Source organism: Prunus persica, chromosome G1 (assembly GCF_000346465.2).
Source record: "Prunus persica cultivar Lovell chromosome G1, Prunus_persica_NCBIv2, whole genome shotgun sequence".
NCBI lineage: Eukaryota > Viridiplantae > Streptophyta > Magnoliopsida > Rosales > Rosaceae > Prunus > Prunus persica.
In genome coordinates this window covers 11,398,481-11,420,012 of record NC_034009.1, presented here as the reverse complement: position 1 = coordinate 11,420,012, position 21,532 = coordinate 11,398,481, and the positions used below count along the sequence as shown (strand labels likewise).

Below are 21,532 nucleotides of genomic sequence, written 5' to 3'. Positions count from 1 at the left end.
ATAAAAAATTACAAAGAAAAACAAAGGCAGAGAGAGAGAGAGAGAGGTTAAATGCTCATAATATATGATGTAGAGGAAGGGCACCGAACTGGTGGGGTTGTGATTCTGTGAGAAAATACTAAAACAGAGCACATATCCAGAGAGAGATAGAAAGGGGGGTCAGAGTATACTTGTACTAGACAGTAGACATACCCAAAAGCAAGAAGCTTTTGGATTTTGTTTTACACATTGAATTCATCAAACCCTTTTCTAGGTTTCCCAAGCATTTATACTATAATATTTGATTGTGCAAATAATTCCTCAAGATCTGCAATTCAAGGCACCAGCTTTTCTTTCATTTGCTGGCTCACATCTCCTCCTTAAACACGGTGACTCTTACTCTGTCTGTGTGTAGAGAGGAACAAAAGCAAAAACATGGAAGTGGGGCAGATGCAGAGACAGTGGGTTGACTACACAAAGTCCTTGTTTCTGGAGGTAAGGAACAAGAAAATGGTGGAATCACTGATGGGTTTGTTTTGTTTTTGGTGTTTTTGGTGTCTCTAATCTTCATCTACTGCTGGGCTGGTTTAGCTTTTTTGTTCTGTTTGTTTTGTTCCTGATTTTGTTTTCTGGTTGTTGCTTTGGGGGTGAGAAGGGGTTTCTGGATGGTCAGTTTTTGCAGCTTCAGCAGCTGCAAGATGAGAGCAACCCAGATTTTGTTGTTGAAGTGGTGTCTCTATTCTTTGAAGATTCTGAGAAGCTTCTCAATGATCTCACCAGAGCTCTGTGAGGATCCAAGATCTTTCCTTTTCTTCGTTTCTTTCTTTCCTTTTCACTCTGTCTTTTTCTCTCTTGGATTGTGTGGTGCTCATGTTTTGCTTTTGGTTACTTTGAGGGGTGAATGAAAGTTTGTTCTGTGTTCTTGAAGTTCTCCACTTTTGTTTTCTTTGCACAGAGAACAGCCAAGTGTAGACTTCAAAAGGGTTGATGCTCATGTTCACCAGTTCAAGGGTAGTAGCTCCAGGTACACACATAAATTTTGTTTTGTTTTTTTTCCCTGCACTGAGAAAAACATGGAATGAAGTAGAAAAAGTTGATTACTTTTCTTAGTTTGTCTTTTGTAGGAAGATCAATATTTCAGCCTTGAAAAATGAGCTAACTAATCCTGATTTTCATCTCTGATCCATTTATAAATCCTGGTTTTACAGTGAGTGGGACAATCTTTGCATTTTTTTTTTCAGCCTGAGCTGAATCCAATTTCGACACCCTTAGATAGATTAAAATTTACAGGAAACTTAATTTAGTTTAGATCCAGGGGATAGGTGCTGATTTTTGTTCATGCTTAGCTCAATGTTGTTTGATGACAGTTTTTGTGGTTGACACAGTATTGGTGCACAAAGAGTTAAAAATGCCTGCATAGCTTTCCGCAACTTCTGCGAGGAACAGAACACTGAAGGGTGAGTTACTTTACTCTAAACATTCATAGACTATAATTTTTGCCTTAATCAGCTTTTGAAAGCTGAGAGAGAGGTCATGATCCATGAAATCTGAGACTCTTGTTAGCAGGTGCGTTAGATGTGTTCAACAAGTAAAGCAAGAGTACTACCTTGTGAAGAACAAGCTTGAAACTCTCTTTGCGGTGAGTAGAATCGTATAGACGCTCGCTGTTGCTGATTTGTGTCGAACTTAAAATTTCTCTGTTTATTTATTTCAAAATTATATTGTTGATTGCAGATGGAGCAACAAATTGTGGCAGCTGGTGGGTCAATTCCAATTCTGGAATTAAGTTTTTAAGGCTTCCATTGTGAAAAGAAAACAAGAAAGTTGGGGTGGTTGTAGAGAGTCTCTTCACTAGTATTGTATAACAACCTCGCTTAATTGATTGCAAATTCTCTTAACTAATGAATTTGTGCTTGTATGAACTTTATGAAAAGGAGTTCTTCCATCTGGTGCCACTTCTTAATGAACTTTATTTAGGCTCAAATAACCTTGTTATTTATGAAAATGAGTTTTCTATCAGGTGCTAGCTTGTGATATGCACTTTCATTCCTTACTTCCTATATCACATTCATGTCTTGGGTTGTTTCAGATTAAAAGAAAAAAGAAAGGGATTGAATGTGACCGAAACTGCGTAATCGATCGTGAGTTTTTATTTGGGATTAGGATTTTGATCAAGAGAAATCTACAGCCTGCAGTTTTTATTTTGTGAAACCATGCAATGACTCAAGTAGCTTGTTTTGGTTGTTCTTGTTGGTATTATTCTGTTAAGAGAATTTCATGCCTGCCATCCTACCAATCCTTAGTTGTCATCCGTGCTAGCAGAGCTTAATTAAATAAAGGTAATCATGTGAACTCTCGTTTAGTTTAACAAATCCGTATTAAAAGTAATATGTATAGATTAGAAAGATTTGATTCTTTGAAGCCTTAGTGGTCAATCTTGATCTGCTTTGCTGTCCATCTGTCTTGCTGCTAAAACATTGACGCAAACGTGGGTACTTATTTTTTCTTTTTCTCTTAGAATTGTATTTTCTTTTAGGAATGGAGAATCTATGGAAAAGGTCAATGATCACCACCATCACCGCACAATAACACTATGGTCTATTATCAAAATTATCCCTGTTTGGTTGCTGTGAATAAAGACGAAAACATTAGGTCTCAGAACTCAAAACCATCAAGAATTTATGCAAGTTGTAACTCTTGAGTTATTGAATTCTTGATACTTCCAAGACTATTGGGAAATTTTTCTAGAATTTTTTTTAATGCAATTTAGAAGTAGTAGACAAAAGGAGTTATGGCAATATGTAAAGGATATGAGTGTTGTGCAGCAATTGAAACAGGGATAGCATTGTTTTGCTGTTCCCATACAATCATGTTCTGTCATATGGAATCCTTATAACGCATAACAGAATGTGATTGGTTGGGAGTAGCAAAATAGTGTTATCCCTGTGGTATACAAGTTTTTCTCCATCCAGACACCAGCTCTGTTTTTGCAGAAGAATGTTAAATTGTTGTGATGCAGCATGGCATAAGCTTACAAAATTAACAGGTCTTGGATGGTGAAATTATAATAATGATGGTGATAATAATGTTTTGAGTTTTGTTGGTTACCATGTTCCTAAAAGCTTTAAACTGTCAAGATATAAAGTGTATACCAATTATTGATTTTTATATGCATGTCCTTGTCAGTGAGGAAGTGATGTTTATCTGCTACAAAGTAATTAGTGACAATTTGTGCAATATAAAATTTGAAATAGCGGGATCAGCTCTGAGTAAGTACAATGAAGAATTTTCCTTGTTAAATAAATAAGCCAAAGAAGAAATTTCCAATGGCATTTTCTGGTTTTGTATTTTTTTTTCTTTGTTTGTGTTAAAGAGCAGAATGCCTACTTTGCTCATAAGACACTGTTTCATACAAATTTCTACACACCTTATGGGGTAGGCTGGGTTTGATTCGGAGGCTTCCGCCACAATTTTACTTGCTCTTCAAAATTTACTAATACAGCAGATTGCTCTGAATCACTAAGCCTTTCTGCAAAAATATCATAATAGGCTTTAGGATTTACACTGTCCAATACTCTTACTAGTTTCCCTTGCTTTTCATCAATCAAAAGTTGCCCATCTTTTGATTCAACACCTTCAGCATGAACTTTGATAGGTTTGACTTGGAAGGTTTGGTTCAGATGGGAATCACCAGCTATGAGAACTGCACCAAGTATTTCCCCCAAGAAAGTTTGCTGCATCATAATAACATATGAGAAAGGGTGTTCGCAAATACTTGAAGGTCAAGTTAGAAAATTATCTTATAAATTACTCAAGCTCCCTAACAATGTGTATCAAATTCATGGCAATTGTCAATTAGGAAGCTTAATTACCATGTGATGATATCTATGGTGCAATTGCTGCAAACGGTAGAGCCTTGACAGCACTCGCCTGGCAAAATGTGCCTCGGGCGTCTTCTTTCTCCGGCGCAGCCCTTCTAAGATTTTCGAAAATGAACTAACTTTTTGCTGGATGCTTAGTGGAATGAGTGTGATGTTAAGTGAGGAACCAAACACTGTGTTAGCAGCAAAAGGGTCAAGAAACATATTGAACTCTGCATATTCATTGGAAGGGATAGTAAACACATTTCCTTTGTCCTTGTCATTGCTGCTGATATGGCCTCCAACTATATATACATCCTGCAATGAGCACTGACCTCATTGGATACTGCCATTACCAGGAATATGCACCTTTTTTTTTTTTTTTTTAAATCTGGTGCAAAAACTTGATATCAGAGAATAAATATTCAAAATCAACTAACCTGAATTACAGAGGTAGTGTTCTGCTCCAACAAAATAATCTTTGCTAAAGTAGTCAAGGGTCCATTGGTCAATATGGTAATCTTAGATCCTGGATCCAGTTTTTTCACCACAGACTCCCAAATTTCCAATGCTAGTTGTTGTCTGAGTTCATGGTGATCTGTATCCCGAGGGGCTCCGTAATTTACAGAATTTTCTGCTGTATACCTGGTAACAACAACTTGAGATTTTCAGTTCCAGTGCATCTAACATTCACACATCAAACTTGTTTACTAAATAATGTGACGGTGTTTCATTTATTCAAATTTGGGTCATTCCGAACCTCCTCTAACATATAACATGTAAGATACTGATATATATACACATACTGACACATTATTTGGTGAACCTAGCATTACTGTTTTCCATAATTTCTATGCCAAAAGTTCCATGCTATTCCGAGGGATCGAAAAGTTATTTGCAGTACCTTCTTGGGCTTCGGGGAAAATCCCGGGCAAGGCCATAGAGAGTGTCCGAGTCCAATAATCCACCATTCCCATGAGGGATGGCCTTAAGGTATTTGCAGTCTCCAACAGCAGAGAAAACTGGATCAGACTGGTTCATAGCAAATACGTCCCCCAGACCTACTGGAATGTCATCCCGGCCCATCATATGCAGTAAGTCATAAATGACATCTATTGTAGCAGCATCTGCCCACCCAGTTGGGCTGACCATTATTGCCTGAAAGCAAAGGAGAAACAGATTTGGCTCATTTGGGTTACTTAAACAAGAAGAAAATAAAAATGGGAAGAAAAGAAGAAAAAAAAACCTCTCTACCTTGAGATTAATCACTTCAACAGGTACTTTGAGGAGGAAGAACAGAGCTACAAAGTCTCCAGCACTCATATCCATGTCAAAGACAACAGGTTTACCCAGTTTTCTAGTTCCAAATTCTGGTTTATATGTCTCTTCCTTGTAAAAAGGAAATTGTGTTGTGAAATTGAATCTCCCTTTTTGTTGAGGGTTGTTTAGGATCTGTAAAACCAATTGGAAAAGGTGTTGTCATTCCAATCACACATATTACTTGTACATGGAATGGAAAGACCAGACTAGGATGACAAATTTTCAAAGAATTTAAATGGAACAGGTATTTTATTGAACTTAATTACCTCTAAGAAGCTTTTAAAGAATTCTCTGTTAAGTGGACTTTCAGGGTCCTGATTTAGTTTTGCTTTTGTAGCAACAAGCACAGGCACTGCCTCAGGTCCTGTTACCTCTGTTGTATAACCATCCTGTTGGATTGTGTAGCAACAGAAAGTCAATCAAAATTTGAATTAACATGAAAAGAAAACATGTCAAAATGAGCAATGTTGTTAATCGGCTTCGTATGGGAAGAAAACTAAAGGTAAAGCTTAAAACCACTATGAGAGATTAGACTTTGGAAGTTGTATAGGCAACTCTACCTTGCATTTCCCTTTCCCTTCCTTTACAATGCAAAATGGATCTCTAAGTCCTTTCTGAACGTGGCCACTATGCACACCATGTTTGTCTAAGTTGAACTTTGGAACTTTAAGGCCATCAAAGAAAGGGTTGGAGCCATCAGATATCCCATAAGGTTCATTTGAAGTAATCACAGTTATATTCATATACTCCATTTCAGCAAATTCATTTTCGCCACGAGGGTTATTCGAGTTTCGCATGATTGAGGCTGCCACACCAGCTGTAAACGAGTCCCACATGAAATAGCTCTGCAAAATAGTCAAGTTGTAACATACCAGATCATTTGATTGCTTACAATGTTTGTGGTTTAAGGCATAGAAAGTCTTAATCACAAGAGGGAAATGCAATGACAAAAAGATGATACACTTTCTGCACCTCAAACACCAAAAAGAATCATGGACTTACCGTATAGAACTGGTTGTCGAACCAAGTATCACGAGCCATTTTCAAGGACTGGAAGATATATTGTGCCTCATATGTACTCCGACTCTTCTCAAGTGCCTCAAAGAAGTTTTGACTAATAGGAATGGTGTTTGTTGCATCCAAAGGAACGAGGGTGACAGGAATCCCAGAATGTATCACCTGAAATATCAACACCACTGTAAGAAAATGTAACCATTTTTCTAGGAGCCTAAAAACAGGAAATGCTCTCTTGCCAGATTGAGAATCTGGAAGGCTGAACAGGTTGGTTCTTGCTCGAACGTGTGAATCAGAATCACAGTCTGACAACATAATCAACAGTCTAGCAATATAAATCTGGCAAGAGAACGTTACTCTTAATAAGGACTGCAGTGATGTAATAAGGATTACCTGGTATGCAGCAAAGGGATCTCCCAAGAAATTGAACTCTGCATAAGGATTACTTGTATAGTCTGTGAACACATTACCAGGATCACCACACTGCCGGGGTACACAAGAGGTGGCATTTTCGGGGCAACAACCAGTTGGGTTCTTTGATCTCACACCACCACCCATGACATATATGTGCTCAACATTCTTCTTCAACTGTGGATTGCTCATAAGGAATATGGCAAAATTTGTATGTGCTCCTATAAGAAACACAGTTATGGGACCTGCAGATATTTTGTCAATCATCACTTGCTGAGCAGTAGGTTGTCGAAAAGGACTATATCTCCTGCTCCCCTAATTCCATATAAAAAAAAAAAAGAAGAAAAAAATCTCTGAGCCAGATATAGAATGTATGACCAAAAGGAACAAAGAATCTATCATTACATCCCCTTTTTAAATGCCTTGCATTTCCTCTGGTGTTTTGCAGGAATTTCAAGTCAAAAGACTTCAACTTATCTTAGCATTGCATTAATATTGATCAGAACATGCAGTAAAGTTATGGAATTTTTGTCAAACATGTGATTGAACAAAAAGTTCAACATTTTGTGTAATAATTTATATTGTACCTGAGGGAGGAAAGCTTTTCTGATGCCAAAATTAGAATCGATATCTAATCTACCTCCAGAACCTACAGGAATGGCTTGTCTATATCTACATCCTCCTGCTGTTGTAATCCCCTGCATTTAATATAATTTTGCACTCATAATTATCAGAAAATTAACAAACATGAACTTCACATAATTAAAATATATATATATATATCTATCAGTTGAGAAAATATCATATAAATACATGGTAACAAGGGAGCTAAGCTAGTTCATGCCTGTTCAATAATTGGAAGATATCCACCAACATTTGGCAAAATAGTGCCATCTTCTTTAATCCCACCCTCACCTCCCACACCAACAGCAACATCATCACGTCCCATCATGTATAGCATGTCATACACCTGATGCACAGCATGCCCAGCATTTGTCCAAGCATTTGCATTCACTGTCACTGCCTGTGGTGGTAACAAAATTAATTACAGTGCGGTAATTCTTATTACCACAGGTGAAAAAAACAATGACTCACTTTTACATAATGGAAAACACAAAGTTGTCTCACCATTTGACCAAAAAGATAAAACACAAAGTTGGGTTGCAAAAATCAACCAAAAAGAGAATTCCAAAAGCACATTGTCTTCAGTTTTAATTAAAGTCCTTTTTTTATTATTATTATTTTCAAATATAGAATCCACTCAACTATATGAATTATTTGACTCAGTCCTCAAGGACTAATAGTAGTATGAACTACAGCTTTTTCATCTTTAAACCCAATATTCATTGCATTCTTTTGGATTTAAATCAACCAAAACTTGGATTAGTTTTAATGGTGATCGTCATCACTTGCGTAGACTTACTTATAAGCCAAGCAATAAATTATGAATATAAATACATATATACATGTAAGCTCAAGCATTTGTTGACCTTGAAATGCTTTTTGGCAAAAAAAAAAAAAAAACATTTGGAACATAAATGAATCATCACAAATTAACATTGACATGATCATGAACTTACCTCCAACTCAAACTCTGATCTGTTAAGCTTCAAGAGGTACAAGAGACCAAAGAAATCGTCGGTATCGACATCAGTATCCAAGAGAATCCGGCGAGGCCAGCCCTCCACGGCTTGCAAACTAACTAGTCCCACAACAACAATAGCTATCCGTACCCAACTAAAGTGCTTCTTCTTCAATAACATTTTCTCTCTCTTGATTTCAACCAAAACCCAGAAATCTCTCTCTCCAAACTACGAAAATATGGTTTCTTTAACAATATTGCTTCAAGCCTTCAATCAAACCATTCCTTCCTGAAATGTATCAAACAAAAGGAACACGAAACAAAACTCAAGTGAATGACCAAATATATATATATATATATATATATACCAAATGTTATATGCATATATATATTTATCAACTTACATATAAGTGGTTTTAAAGAATTACAGAGGCATGGGTTGATGAGTGAGAAACTTAATTAGAGGCTAGAGGAGCCAGGTAAGCGGGAAGCTAAAGAGCAAAGTTGACAAATGATGATGATAAATGAGCAGAAATAATCAAGTATGGGACACACGTCACTCACGCCGGGAGCACGTGACAAACTTACACCAAACAAACCAACCGAATTATTATCTACATAAGTTTATTTCTTTATTTCTTTATTTTGTTCTTTTAAAAGTCACCCCGACCACTAAAATAGTGGTGATTCACATTATACCCTTATAAACTCAACATGGGTTCATATTCTCATCTCCAAGTATTTTACTCGTTTAAGAATTTTCTTTTCGTTTTTTTGTTTTCGTAAGGAGACATATGTAGTCAGATTGGACTATATCAATCAACAATAAGGATGAAGAGGTTTAGGCCGGTAAAGTGTTAATACGAAGTTTGTAATAATGCTAGAGTCACTAAATTTGTTTATCAAATAATAAATGAATACACATAGTATGTTGAAGAATATAAAGTCTCATATCAGAAACTTAATAAAATTAAATACACCACAACTCTCGTATATGCAGGTGATTAAGTTGAGAACATTATCGATGTTGTTAATAGTGGGCCGCGAATCCCGTCCTTTGGTTATGAGTGATACCACATAAAATAAACATGGTATTTTCTCATTTTTTTTAGTTAATAAATTTTAGTATATACAAGTTGTAAGAGACAAAATGAGAGTAGACAATGGAGGTCCAATCGGAAATTTTTTTCCTCCCCTTTTCTTACATTTGATGACTCGACTCTCTCTTTTGGGAGGGACCCTTGACATTGATAAGCCACCTCTCTCTATATATGTAGTACATTGTTGCCTCTCTCTCTCTCTCTCTCTCTCTCAAGCTAATAGTTGCATACACCCAAGTGAAAAAGGAATATCACACCCAAAAATGCTCATCATGACACTTTGACTCAAATTTATTTTTAAGAAAATAAAAATAAAAAAAGCATTGAACTTTTACTTAACATACCATGGATTATTCTCAAAACACCGTTGAAAATTTCTTATTAAAACATTTCTTTAAAAACCAGTTATTTTATTTCGTCGAGGGATAAAACGAAAAACTAAGGATGGTAATGGGTCCAATCGAGAGTGGGTATGTCATTCTCATCCCCATCCCCGTTAAGCTTTTTTTCCTCCATCCCCGCCTTCATACCCGCAATATTTATATCAGGGATTCTCCATCCCTACCTTCGTTGGGGAATGGGTTCCCCGACCCACCCCATTACGAAAGAAAAAACCAATATATAACTACTTTGTTGAAGAAAAAAAATTACTAAGGCAAGATAATAAATATATATAATATATACTTATAAGACAATATAAGAATGTTTATATATGTATTAGAAGTTAACTAAATAAATAAGTAGTGTGGCTTAAGATTTGTATAAATTTTATAAGTATATAATATAATAATATAAAATTATAAAACTTAGTCGGTACAATCACTTTAATAGCATATTTATATGGAAAATGCTAAGCTTACCACAGGTGTGGCCCATTGTATTTGTAGGCTCCATCTCTATTAGAGAGGTGATACACTATAGTATAAAAATGTGGTAAGCCTAGCATTACCCTATTTATATATACTATAATATATATATATATACCTCATAAAAAAATTAATATATATTCTAAACGGGGAAGGTTCAAGTTGGGGATTAAGATATCATCCCCACTCCTCCCTGAACACCGTACCCAAAAAATTCCTCGTACCCATCCCTATACCCCTTTTTTGTCCTTCATACCTGACCCATTAGGGTCGAATCCCCGCAAAGACCCTTACCCGCAGAGAAAATTACCATCCCTACAAAAAAACCAACCATATCGCAGGCCTCCAAAGAAAAGGTGAGTCTGCTTGCTCTTATAAATTATAATACGTGTATTTCATTGTTATGCATTTTGTCTAGAACCTCACATATATGTCAATACACATGTTTGAGACTATATCTTAATTAATAAAATCTAAAATCTAAGTATAATTAAAGGCCCCAGGCACTGGGGGACCTAGAAATTTTTTAGCGGAGGTGCAATATTGACTAAGTATGAAAAACGGTTTTTCGGAATAATAATTTTCTCAAGATAATTTTTGGCGGCTTTTATTCCTTACACATCAAATAAGAAAACTTGATTTTATAGGATTTTAGAATGAAGCATATATTGACTTAATGAGCCATCATTTTTAGCCTAAATCGTATTTTGCACTAAAATCGATTTTTCATATTTTAATTTGGTGGGAATTTGATTTTCTAGTATGTTTATTTGAATCCAAATGGGGGGTACTTCCTTATTTACATTGTAAACTTAAGTAAATGGAGTAAAATAAAAATAAATGAAAGTAAAAGGACAAAGACATTTACTTAAATGTTGAAAATGGAAATAAGGTAATCTATACACCAATTGAGCAAATAAGCAATTTGAAGCACCTACAACGATTTTTCAGGCGAAAGGAGGTGCAGTGCACTTCCTTGAGCCTTAATAGGTCCACCACTGGCCCCAAGAGCTTTGTTGCAGACATAGATATTCACCAACAGTACATTACCAACAATGGGATCTATAGAGATATCAGTGATCCAAAAATAGGAGACAAAACTTTTTTACAAAAACAAATATATATATCTCAACATCAGTTAGTTTCTTAAGATATATTATCTGAGAATCAATTATGAAAGTGACATAGATTGTCGAATTGGTTCTTTTTCGTTTTTCTACACCTGTATTAGAAGTGACTTTTGGGTTTAATGACCTAGATTATAGGTGATTTATAGATTTACCTAGATTATAGGTGATTTATAGATTTACCCAGATTAGATGTGATTTATGAATTTACCTAGATTAGAGGTGGTTTAATTAGTAAAAATAGTCTTGGGATTTCCTTCATCTTAATTCTTTCTGTCTAGTCCCAATCTCCCAAAAAACATTCCTAGCGCCGTTTTCACTTTGAGGTGGAAGTACACCACTATTCTTCCTCCCCTCTCCCCTATTCTCTTCCTCCCTTCTCCTCTCTTCCTTCATTTTTAGAGAGAAAAGGTTTCCCCTATTTGTCTTCATTTTGTTATGAATTTCATACACCCATCATAGGTGTTTGCGTCTTGGTGTCAGATCTCGACCTGTATTTTGGCATCGAATCTCTACCACCATCTTTTTTGCAGTTTCTTTATATTTGGAATAAGTTTTAGAGACTCTTTGGGTCTTCTATGTAGTTTTGACTTCAGTTTTTGTGAGAGTTTTCCACCTCTTTTTTGTGAGAGTTTTATTTGTTTTGTTATGACTTTGTTTTTTCAAACTTTATCTCTATTTAATTGTTTTGAGTTGACAATGTTAGTTGGGATGTCTACGCTAGAGCTTCTTCAATCATGTGTGATCGTTAGTGGAGGCGCACCATATTGTCTTAATTTTGATGTTAGATATGTTGTGCGGAAACTCCCTTTGATCTTGTTCTCAATGGACTATGTAACAACCCTCACAACTTACAAGGATGAATGAAACACTCACACACTTAGAAAAATCAGCAAGTACACAAAGAACACAGATTTATAGAGGTTTGGTCAATCTTGCCTACATCTTCTTGGTGATCCCCCTGAGAAATTTCACTTATGAAAAAGTATGTAACAACTTTGGTTTACACAGAATACCACCTTAGAACACTACTCTCTCCCTCAAGCTCACTTTTCTCTCATACCCCTCTACTTAAAATCTCGATGCCCCTGTGAACACTGTCACTTAGTTTTCCCCTTTTGGTTTCTAGACTTACAAGACTCCAACTCTCAGCTCCTAACTTGGACTGATTGCTCTCAGTCTTCCTTGGACTCATAGCTCTCTCTATTTGCTGGTCCTAATTGTATTCTCTGAACTTCCTACTTAAATAGACAAGTAGGAAGCTTCATTTTAGCTGCTACCTCCCTTGCTAGCCACCATCATCAATGCCTTGGGATAAGAAGTCTTCACACTAGCCACCCTTGTCTTGTGCTGAGAAGTCTTCTCACCAGCCACCTTCATTAATTTTCTTGGGATGGGAAGCCTCCACATTAATGTCTTGACTGCTACAACACACTAGCTGCACATGCTCAATGCATTTGGATGTCTAGCTGCCCCGTAAGTGCTATCCCAACTCTCCCAACAGATTGCCAACCTCTCTAGAACTCATAAATGACTTAGGTGGACCTTGCAATTAGATAGAGAACATAGCACATGAAAAAAGTCTTGAAAACGTGTGGAAAATGAAACAACACAATTGGGCAGTGACACGAGAGTTGTTCAATGTCACTCTAAGTGAGTGACATAAGAGTTATTTCATGTCATTGTCGGACAGTAACTGCACCAATTTTTCTAATTTTGGAGACGCTGGACCATTTTGTCTTTGTGCCCTCATATTTTTCCTTATATGATAAAGCCCTAAAATTATATATAAACATAAATATATATATATATATATATAAAGGAATGTCATCCTACATTGCACAAAAGTCAAAGGACTTCGATCAATAACAAAAAATACATAGATTGCACCCAACTTCTCTTTTTATTTTTGAATTTATCCTAAATTTTATATTTTCTTTTTTAGGGAATGACCCTATTGCTACCTCACGTTTTTCTCTCCCCACCGACATTTTAACAAATTTACCTTGCGTAATAATTTTAATTGACAATTACTAAAAATAATACTAAAGTCATGATGGCACTGATACGGGTTCACTAGTGCATGCTAGCATATGTAAAGATGTGTTGTTAGCCTCTCTATTTAAGAGAAAAACTTCTCTATACCTGTTGCACTCCTCTCTTCTCTTTATTTGATAGAGGAGACATATATAGTGAGAGAGGTAGTGTCAAATATTGTACCATACCTACCTTCTCAAGTTGGCGGTTTAAGTTTGGACCGAACGTACACTTACCCGTGGCCAGCTCTACTTGTATTGAGAGGCTAATATCTAATTAACAAATAATGATAATTAGAAATAATTAGTAGTGGAGCCACATGTATGTCTAAGGTAGAAATTCACATTGTTTTTTTTTTTTTTGGATCAAATAGAAACTTCATTAGATAAATTTCAACGGTACAATCAAAGATATCAACAAGACATCTAAAATACCAATCCCAAGAGGGCAACAAATTAACATGCTAAAAGCAAAACTAACGCAAACAAAAGCTGCACTAAAATTACTAGCCCACATCATCACAATTAGTCATAAGCCAAACAAAGTCCACAAATCCAACATAACCAAAATCCTAAATCAACCCATGAGCCTAAATGAACCCTACCATCACCACCTAAAGAAGCACCATTGCGGCCACACCCATCACTGCATCTGTAATAGATATGGGGAAAATATGATTTCCAGCGATCTACCTGTGCATAAGAGCGAACAAATAAACGAAAACAACAACTTTGCCAAAGAACAATTTGGTGATTTGCAGCAACCTCTGTCAAAGACAATGTAGAATCAAATTTAAAGAATATGAGCGGCGTTGGGGAGTAGGATTTGATTGAGAGCATAGACTAAAAGGAGTGATGAGTAACTTTAATCTAACCATGGCTTAGAAGAAACCACCACAAGAGGCTTTTTATTCAAAACGTCCAGTAGACTTATTCACTAACCTAGAAGGAAAAGACAAGAGAGAGGAGGGGGAGGAGGGGCAATGACGCTTCTTCCTCCTCCTCCCCTCTATGGAATTTTCCTTTAAGATTCACAGAGGGAGAGAACGGCTAGGGTTTAGGGCACTTCACATTGTTCTTAATGCTTTGAGAAATGTATGAGTTAAGAGTAGTGAAATTATAACCGTCTTTAAATGTACCTAAAGTTGAATATGATTGGAAAGGAAATGTATCAATATTGTAGAGAAATCCAAATAAACCGAAACTGTAAAAGAATCCATATAAAGACACTACTCGGTTGAACTAATCTTGATCGTTAATGTATTATGAATTTTATACGCATTAACAATCAAAATTTACTTATACGCTTGTTTGGCAACTGGCTTAGCACTACTCATCCATATAAATAGGTATTTCTTTGGTCAGAACATAGATAGGTATGTTGTTCCAACTTCCAAGCACCCAATGATCCGAATCTTTTATGAGAATCCAATACCATGATGAAAGTTCAATTGGTCCCCTTCTTTCTTTGTTCACATGAAAGTTCAATTAGTCATAGATGAACAGTTGCTGAACTTTTTCGCGAATGCCCAAAAAGCTTTGAAACCGTCCAATAGTATGTGGCCACGTGTGTGACACGCAGTTCCACTTTGATTTGAAACGATTGATTTGTCATTTGTGGGCCCCTTTTCTACATAACCAGTCAGCAGTCACCGCGTTTTTATTCAAATTTCTATAATTGGCAAGACTCAAACACAAAGCATCCAGCTAAAGCCATTAATATCCCTTCTTTTTCAGCTTTGGCGGTTGGGGAGATTGAATAATTTTTGGTTCTTTCACACTTTCCATTATATCTTCTTTTCTTTTTGGTCGGTCTCTTAATTAATTAATACTTAATCCAATAGTAAAAACATTAGTATCTTCAAACGACATGTCAAATATCAAATATTAAATTTGAATTTGATGGCTTGTGCGATAATTTGACATATAATAGAGTTTTACATTCTACCTGATATGTCAAATTAAAATATAATTTTTCTATTTAAACCTCACACTTTTCTTTATTCACTCCAATACTTAAATAATTAAGCTCTTAAGTTTTACTATTGTGTAAAGACAAAAAAGGTCATCCAACTGAATACTTAATCATAGTACATCTATACACACATCTCACCACTCTTCATATTAAGTTTTAGCAAAACACAAACTCGTCTGCACCCTATTACCAGATTATTCTTCGCTTTTACATTAGCATTCATACAGTTCATCCTATGCCTGAAGCATTAACAAATCACTGAAAAGATCAATAATCCGACACCAAATCCATTGGGTAAAGGCGAAAAGGTAACAGTACATATATGCTTACCAAGTAAAGTGATCTTCGCAGCAAATAGAACCTGATATGACTGAAAGCCCAATGCCTTTCCTGCAACACAAGTTCATATTTAATTTATTGGACACTGATGGATAATTTTATTTATAGGAAAATGAAAAGAAATATATGCATCACAATCTCCTAGGATCATTTTGTTGATCATTTTATGTGTGTAATCCATTTCATCTTCTCACTCAAGACTCATTTCTTTATTTTATTTTGTTTAGTTTACAGAAATTCAATCACTAGATTTCAGTGGGTTAAGATCTTAAAGATCATATAGGGTATGACCCCACAAACATAGCGGGGTGTGGGGTTGATGAATTTTTTAATTTTTTTTCTTCAGTTGGGTGCGTATTTAGGTGTAGTTTGGGAAGATAGTGGGGTTTTATTAGAAATTGTGAAATTTTGAATTAGAAGTTGGGGTGAACTTAGAAAATAGGGTGAACAAAGAGAAGGCATATTAATTAAAAAATAATAATAAAATAACATCACAAGATCAAACAGTCAAAAGTAACTGCAAGACAGATAAATGTTATTCCACGTAGTATTTAACATTTCGGTTGGAGTGAGTCTCGACTATTTTTCCTACATACTAAAAGTGCCACGTTGGATTTAACATCTCCCTTGAAGATTGTCTTAATTTTTATTTATTTTTTATATCGAACAACAATAATCATTTTATAAAAAAACTAACATGAGTATCGCTAATAATAAACATGAGGTTTTTATTATATCAATCAACGATAAAATTAGTCTAAAATTAACATGAGTATCGTTAGTAATAAACCTAAGGATCGTTAGTTGGGGACGAGAATTAAACCAAATGAACACGAAATGAATCAAGTCCAACCAGATTGGGAGCACTATTTTCCCTCAATTCGTAATGAGTGGTTGGCTTTTCTCTCAGAAAAAGAAAAAGAAAAAGAAAAGAGTGGTTGGCTAATTGTAATTAAATTGGTCAATTATGTAGAGTAGACTAATATTAAGGTGTTTTACGTGTTCATCCATCATCATATCAAAACTTGGTACATTGACAATTGTGTCACATACACACATTGTGACATTGTCAATGCAATAAGAAATTGTAACCAAAAGAAAATAAATAAATAAATGATGTATAATAACAAACAAAACATGCATAGTTTTTTTTAAGGACATTTTCTATTGAAAGGGACGATAATATACTAAACTTATACACACTACACAGATACTAAAACTCAAACCGAGAACCCTACATGAGTTTTTTGGGATATGATGTTGTGGGTAATTATAAAGAATTTAACGGGAGGGCAGTCGGGTTGGCACCATATAAATCTCGCATGTCTCTCACATTTATATATTAATCTTGAATGTTCTCCAACTCCATACGACCTCCGAATTGATGTGAGAAACCCCACCACGTTAAGATCCTATTTTTTCAGCCATTCAATGAGCATGAACTTTTATAGTTGAGGGATAGCCCGCATTGCCATTACTTGTTTTTCTAATTGGTGGCCATCGAATTAAAAGTTGAATTAATTAATTAATTATATGTATGTATAGGATAAGTTGATGGAATGAATATATTGACCATTGAGGGATAATAATTATGGGCTAACCAAAAAGTGATTAGAAGATTTAAGAAGCACTATATGTTCCTATTTTAAAAAAAAAGCACTATATGTCATCAAACTTGATCCGCATTTGGGCTCCAGCATTTAGGCTCCGTGTATGGTAGTTTTTATGAAAATACGTGTGTTAAATCGTTAGATTAGTTGAGCACCTTAGATTTACTAATATGCAGGTGAATGTACAGAACCTAAATGCAGGAGCCGAACAAATTAATAATTATTATTTGAGAACATGTTTAAGAAAGATTTATCATTTATTCTTTTACCTTTTTTTTTTAAATACAAACGATATTCTACTTAATATAATCTAAACTAAGAAGAGAAAGGAATTCGAACTTGGGTGCAGACTAGAAAGCATATTCACTTTAACTAACTTGTCTAAGTCCATGTCTCCCAAATTTCCCATTTCTAGATGCATATACTATTTGAAAAATAATAAAGAAAAACGTACGTTTGCAGTAAAGATGCTTTACTTTACAAATATATATAAATAGTTTATTTTGGTCAAATTAATTAAAGCTCACGTTTTCCTTGGTAATAGGGTGCTAGTTTGGACACGTACATGAAAATCCGAAGGACAAGATTAGATCGATCACCTTGAATTTTGTTGTTATGCTCTTTGTATACTTAAAAAAATCCTGTCTATTCATTGTGTGAATGTGATTCTGAATAAGGCCAGCCAGCAGCAAGCCATTTTCAATCATTCAGAAATATTTGTGGTCTAAACGAAGCTAAACCTAATAAAGTTCATTATGATCAGTGAGGACTGCCTAAGTATGGTCCCATGCAATAAAAATCATTGCGTATAATTAAACCAAGGCGAGAGAATGAGATAATGGTCTCAAATGTGATTACCATTCTGCTTCTATTGTTTCAACTGGTCATTTTGTGACATATTTGTACAATCTCGTTAATAGAGGCGAGACTCACTAAATAAATATCACGTGTCTATTAGAGAATGTGTAAATATGATTTTATTATAGTTAAATGAAAGTAATAATTAACATGGATTAAGCTTTGACGACCTATATATCTAGCCAACATGTAATATTTAACACATTCTTTTGAGCATGCGGAGAAGAACCGACTCATGCTTTAAAGGGGCCTCTCAATAGTCTATTGGTCTAAGTGATCCTATTCTTCTATCCCAATTGAGAGGATGGCCCTTAACAATAGATGGCTTTGTAATATTCATATATTAAGCTAGTTGGTCAGAACAATGAACGCCTCTTGTATTTAAGTTTGGATTTTTTTTTTCTGTAAATTAGATTAATTTAGAGTATAATTTATATTATCGTTTATATAAAAAATAAGAATCATATGTAATTTAAGTTTTAACAGTTAAGTTGGCGATAATATAATTATAAGATGGGCGTCAAATCTCTTTGACTCCCAACAAGTGGTATCAATTTTTTATTTTTTCAGAAACACCCAAGAAGTGGCATCATAGAAGATGGTTATGATTGCAAAATTAAAAGTCATCTTATATTATGTAGGGAACAAGCACAATATGCGACTCAAAGTTGGAGTTGACTTTAAATTATTCAGAGACTTGCTCGATAGGGTATGTGGTGATTATTATTAATTACAATGTCCTAAGGTGGTGCAGATTGCTTTGGTACTTGAAAATAATGGAAAGATCAAGCGATGAGATTGGTAGAAATTGTGAATCAAATTCAAATGACTAATCCTACATTGGAGAAGAGAATATGTCCAACTCCAACTCCAACAATAAGAATAACATTAAGTGAGAAATTTCTTTTAAGTTAAAACCTAGCTAGGTCAACTCAATGGTGAAGTTTGGGCTCATTTGGAGGGGTTAGAATCACTTATGGGGAGGAGCACCTCTCACATGTTTCTTCATATAATCACTTTAGGTGATTTTAGGCGATTTTGGAAAGGAGCAGATGGGAGGTGTGTCTCCATAAAATCGCTAAAAATCACTTAAAGTGATTATATAAAGAGGTATTTTTCTAGAATCACTCCCAAACGAACTCTTAATGAATATTATTGCAATAAGTAGGGTTCCCAATACAATAAAGCTAATGACTTTTCAAGGGTAGCTTAATTAAAGTAAGAATGACTTTTCGACAAAGTCCATGCACTTATTAAAGAAACGGCAACACTAGCATTTCAAAACCTGGTGTTTATATTATATTGTAAAATATTTTAACATTACAAAACCTAGCCAATCCAGTTCTAGTCTTCTAGTTCTAGATGATCAGAATTTAATTCATTGCATTGTAGAAAACACAAAAGAGCCCATCAAGGAAGGAACACATGCAGTTGGAAATGATGGTTTTCATCTGCACGGGACGACCCATGAGTTTATAGAATTCAGAATTCAAAGCTGACTTAATCTACTTTGGATCGAGTGTACTTGGAAATCTATGTAAAGGAAAAATCTGACGTTGAAGAATCAAACTGTTCAAAAGTCAGTGCATGGGTTTCTTTCTCCATCATCATTCATTTTCACACCCAGAAAAATCAAGTTTGAACAAAACAAGTGTATGTATGTCAATGATATTGCGTATTGATATGGGAAGCTGTTGTTGACCTTGATGCACAAAAGCTTGCTCTAGAGAAATGTCAAAAGACCAAGATCTACGATGTTGGAGAGAGTATCTTGGAAAATATTGTGAACTTATTGGACATATAATTTATGCATCGTAGTTCCCAAGGTAAGTCTCTTGTTACTAAAAAAAATACAAATAATTTTCTTTATTTTATTTTTTTTTCTACTTAAGTCTAGAGCCAGGGAGAGATGTCAAATTAAATTTAAATTTAATGATTTATGTGTCAATTTGACATTTCATGTAAGGGAGAGACATTATTCCATGTGGGTTTTAATATTTCAGTTAGAGTGAGTCACAATTATTTTTTCTGCATGATAAAAATGTCACAATGAATTTGACATCTCCTTTAAAGATGCTCTTAGGTTTCATAGGATTTTGTTCAATTTGTAATCAGTGAAGAAAAGAGGGGGAAAAAAAAAAGTGTTGCGTGCATCATTTGATGGGTATGCTAGAAATCGAAGGTGATTTACAAGCTTTGGCAGTCCAACTAAGTCATAAAGGCCCAAAATGAGTGAAAAAGGCCATACACATCTGATTAAACAAGCAAAACGGCAAGCCCAAATCCCATTACTTGTAATCTCTTATGGCCCATTTTTATGTGTCCTTTGACCACCTCATGCCATACCTACTATGTCATGGGAAGTGACCCATACTGTTCACAGCTGAGGTGAAATTTGTGTGTGTTAACACGTCATCACCATCACGAGGTGTTACTAATTCACACATCATAATACGGATGGACGGCAAAATTGATATATCATGGACTTTTTTTAGCCCGTCACTGAAAAATTACTCTAGTAGAGTATGAACTCTCAGAAAAATGGCTCTCACTTCACTTCAAGCTTTGAAAGGAGAGTAAAATCATGTATTTGGCAGTTGAATGACCTACTTTAAGCCTAAAGAAATTTAAGGCAATGGGTAGGTAATAGTAACCCATGCAGATAGAAACAGCTAAATAATATCAACATTTAGACTAGTAAGTTCTCACTGGTTTCTCCTGTTTCTTCAGAACCAATCTGCACACAGAAAATCAAAATCTTGCAAAAAAACGCTTCCAAGTTCTAACACTCAGATATCTGCATTTGCACCGCCTTCACGCTTTCCCTTTCGGCTTTACACATGCACCCACATGATGGAAAGAACACTAAGAGGACTTCTCCAATGCCTTATAGCAGCCTAAAGAAGAACATTCACAGATCTAGATCTTCCTGGTAAACTTTGGTCAGATGTATACATACACATACATAATGTTTGTTTAGGACCAAATTGCTTAATTTAGGAAATCAGATCACAACCCCTAAACAAATTAGGAGCCCAACTATTTCTATAGAATCCTAATTACAGTATACTATTAGTTTCCAACAGTTTTGATCTCCCACTCATTAATAAACACAAAATTCATGCTTAACTATTGGATCAAAATTCAACAACAAATATCGAAATCCGGACTAGTACTTTGATTTTGTGACTAAGTATAATCTATTGGATCATAATCCAATAGTTGGTGAGCATGGATGACCCCTCACATGACTATATGAAGAAAAGAAAATAACAAAAAGAAACAAAATCCGCTGATTCCTCCTAACATAACTTGCAGAATGGAAACTATAGTTTGATGAACAGCCATAGTTAAAATTTTAAACTTGGTATTCTAATCCAAAACATTCGTGAATGGCATCTAGTATCTACAATCAATCAAGCCAGAGCATCTGAATTATCAAATCCATCCCTTTT

General features: G+C 35.2%; 2 protein-coding genes across 3 annotated transcripts; one reads left to right on the top strand and one right to left on the bottom strand.

Moving 5' to 3' along the window:
* Window positions 2-1,998, top strand: LOC18791887 (histidine-containing phosphotransfer protein 1). Its single transcript, XM_007223597.2, has 6 exons — window positions 2-474; window positions 635-765; window positions 935-1,003; window positions 1,365-1,436; window positions 1,546-1,618; window positions 1,714-1,998. The coding sequence occupies exons 1-6, from the start codon at window positions 415-417 to the stop codon at window positions 1,771-1,773; spliced, it is 465 nt and encodes a 154-aa protein (XP_007223659.1). The 5' UTR covers window positions 2-414; the 3' UTR covers window positions 1,774-1,998.
* On the bottom strand, window positions 3,249-8,743 carry LOC18792398. 2 transcript variants are annotated; one of them, XM_007225438.2, is made up of 13 exons: window positions 8,571-8,743; window positions 8,165-8,455; window positions 7,429-7,608; window positions 7,172-7,282; window positions 6,567-6,899; window positions 6,162-6,338; window positions 5,720-6,004; window positions 5,426-5,548; window positions 5,094-5,291; window positions 4,744-4,997; window positions 4,280-4,484; window positions 3,852-4,157; window positions 3,249-3,713 (listed from the first exon to the last, which is right to left on the bottom strand). In XM_007225438.2, the coding sequence occupies exons 2-13, from the start codon at window positions 8,345-8,347 to the stop codon at window positions 3,408-3,410; spliced, it is 2,661 nt and encodes an 886-aa protein (XP_007225500.1). In that variant the 5' UTR covers window positions 8,348-8,455; window positions 8,571-8,743; the 3' UTR covers window positions 3,249-3,407. The 2 variants fall into 2 exon arrangements, with proteins under 2 accessions (XP_007225500.1, XP_020416009.1); XM_020560420.1 differs by lacking the exons at window positions 7,429-7,608; window positions 8,165-8,455; window positions 8,571-8,743 and having other exon boundaries at window positions 6,567-6,829; window positions 7,172-7,261.

Coding starts and splice junctions, on each gene's coding strand:
- LOC18791887 (XM_007223597.2), top strand. CDS start 415: ATGGAAGTGGGGCAGATGCAGAGACAGTGGGTTGACTACACAAAGTCC. Junction 1,004..1,364: donor TTCAAGGGTAGTAGCTCCAG/GTACACACATAA, acceptor TGGTTGACACAG/TATTGGTGCACAAAGAGTTA. Junction 1,437..1,545: donor GAGGAACAGAACACTGAAGG/GTGAGTTACTTT, acceptor TCTTGTTAGCAG/GTGCGTTAGATGTGTTCAAC.
- LOC18792398 (XM_007225438.2), bottom strand. CDS start 8,347: ATGTTATTGAAGAAGAAGCACTTTAGTTGGGTACGGATAGCTATTGTT. Junction 7,283..7,428: donor ATCTTCCAATTATTGAACAG/GCATGAACTAGC, acceptor TATTAAATGCAG/GGGATTACAACAGCAGGAGG. Junction 4,485..4,743: donor TTTCCCCGAAGCCCAAGAAG/GTACTGCAAATA, acceptor TGTTGTTACCAG/GTATACAGCAGAAAATTCTG.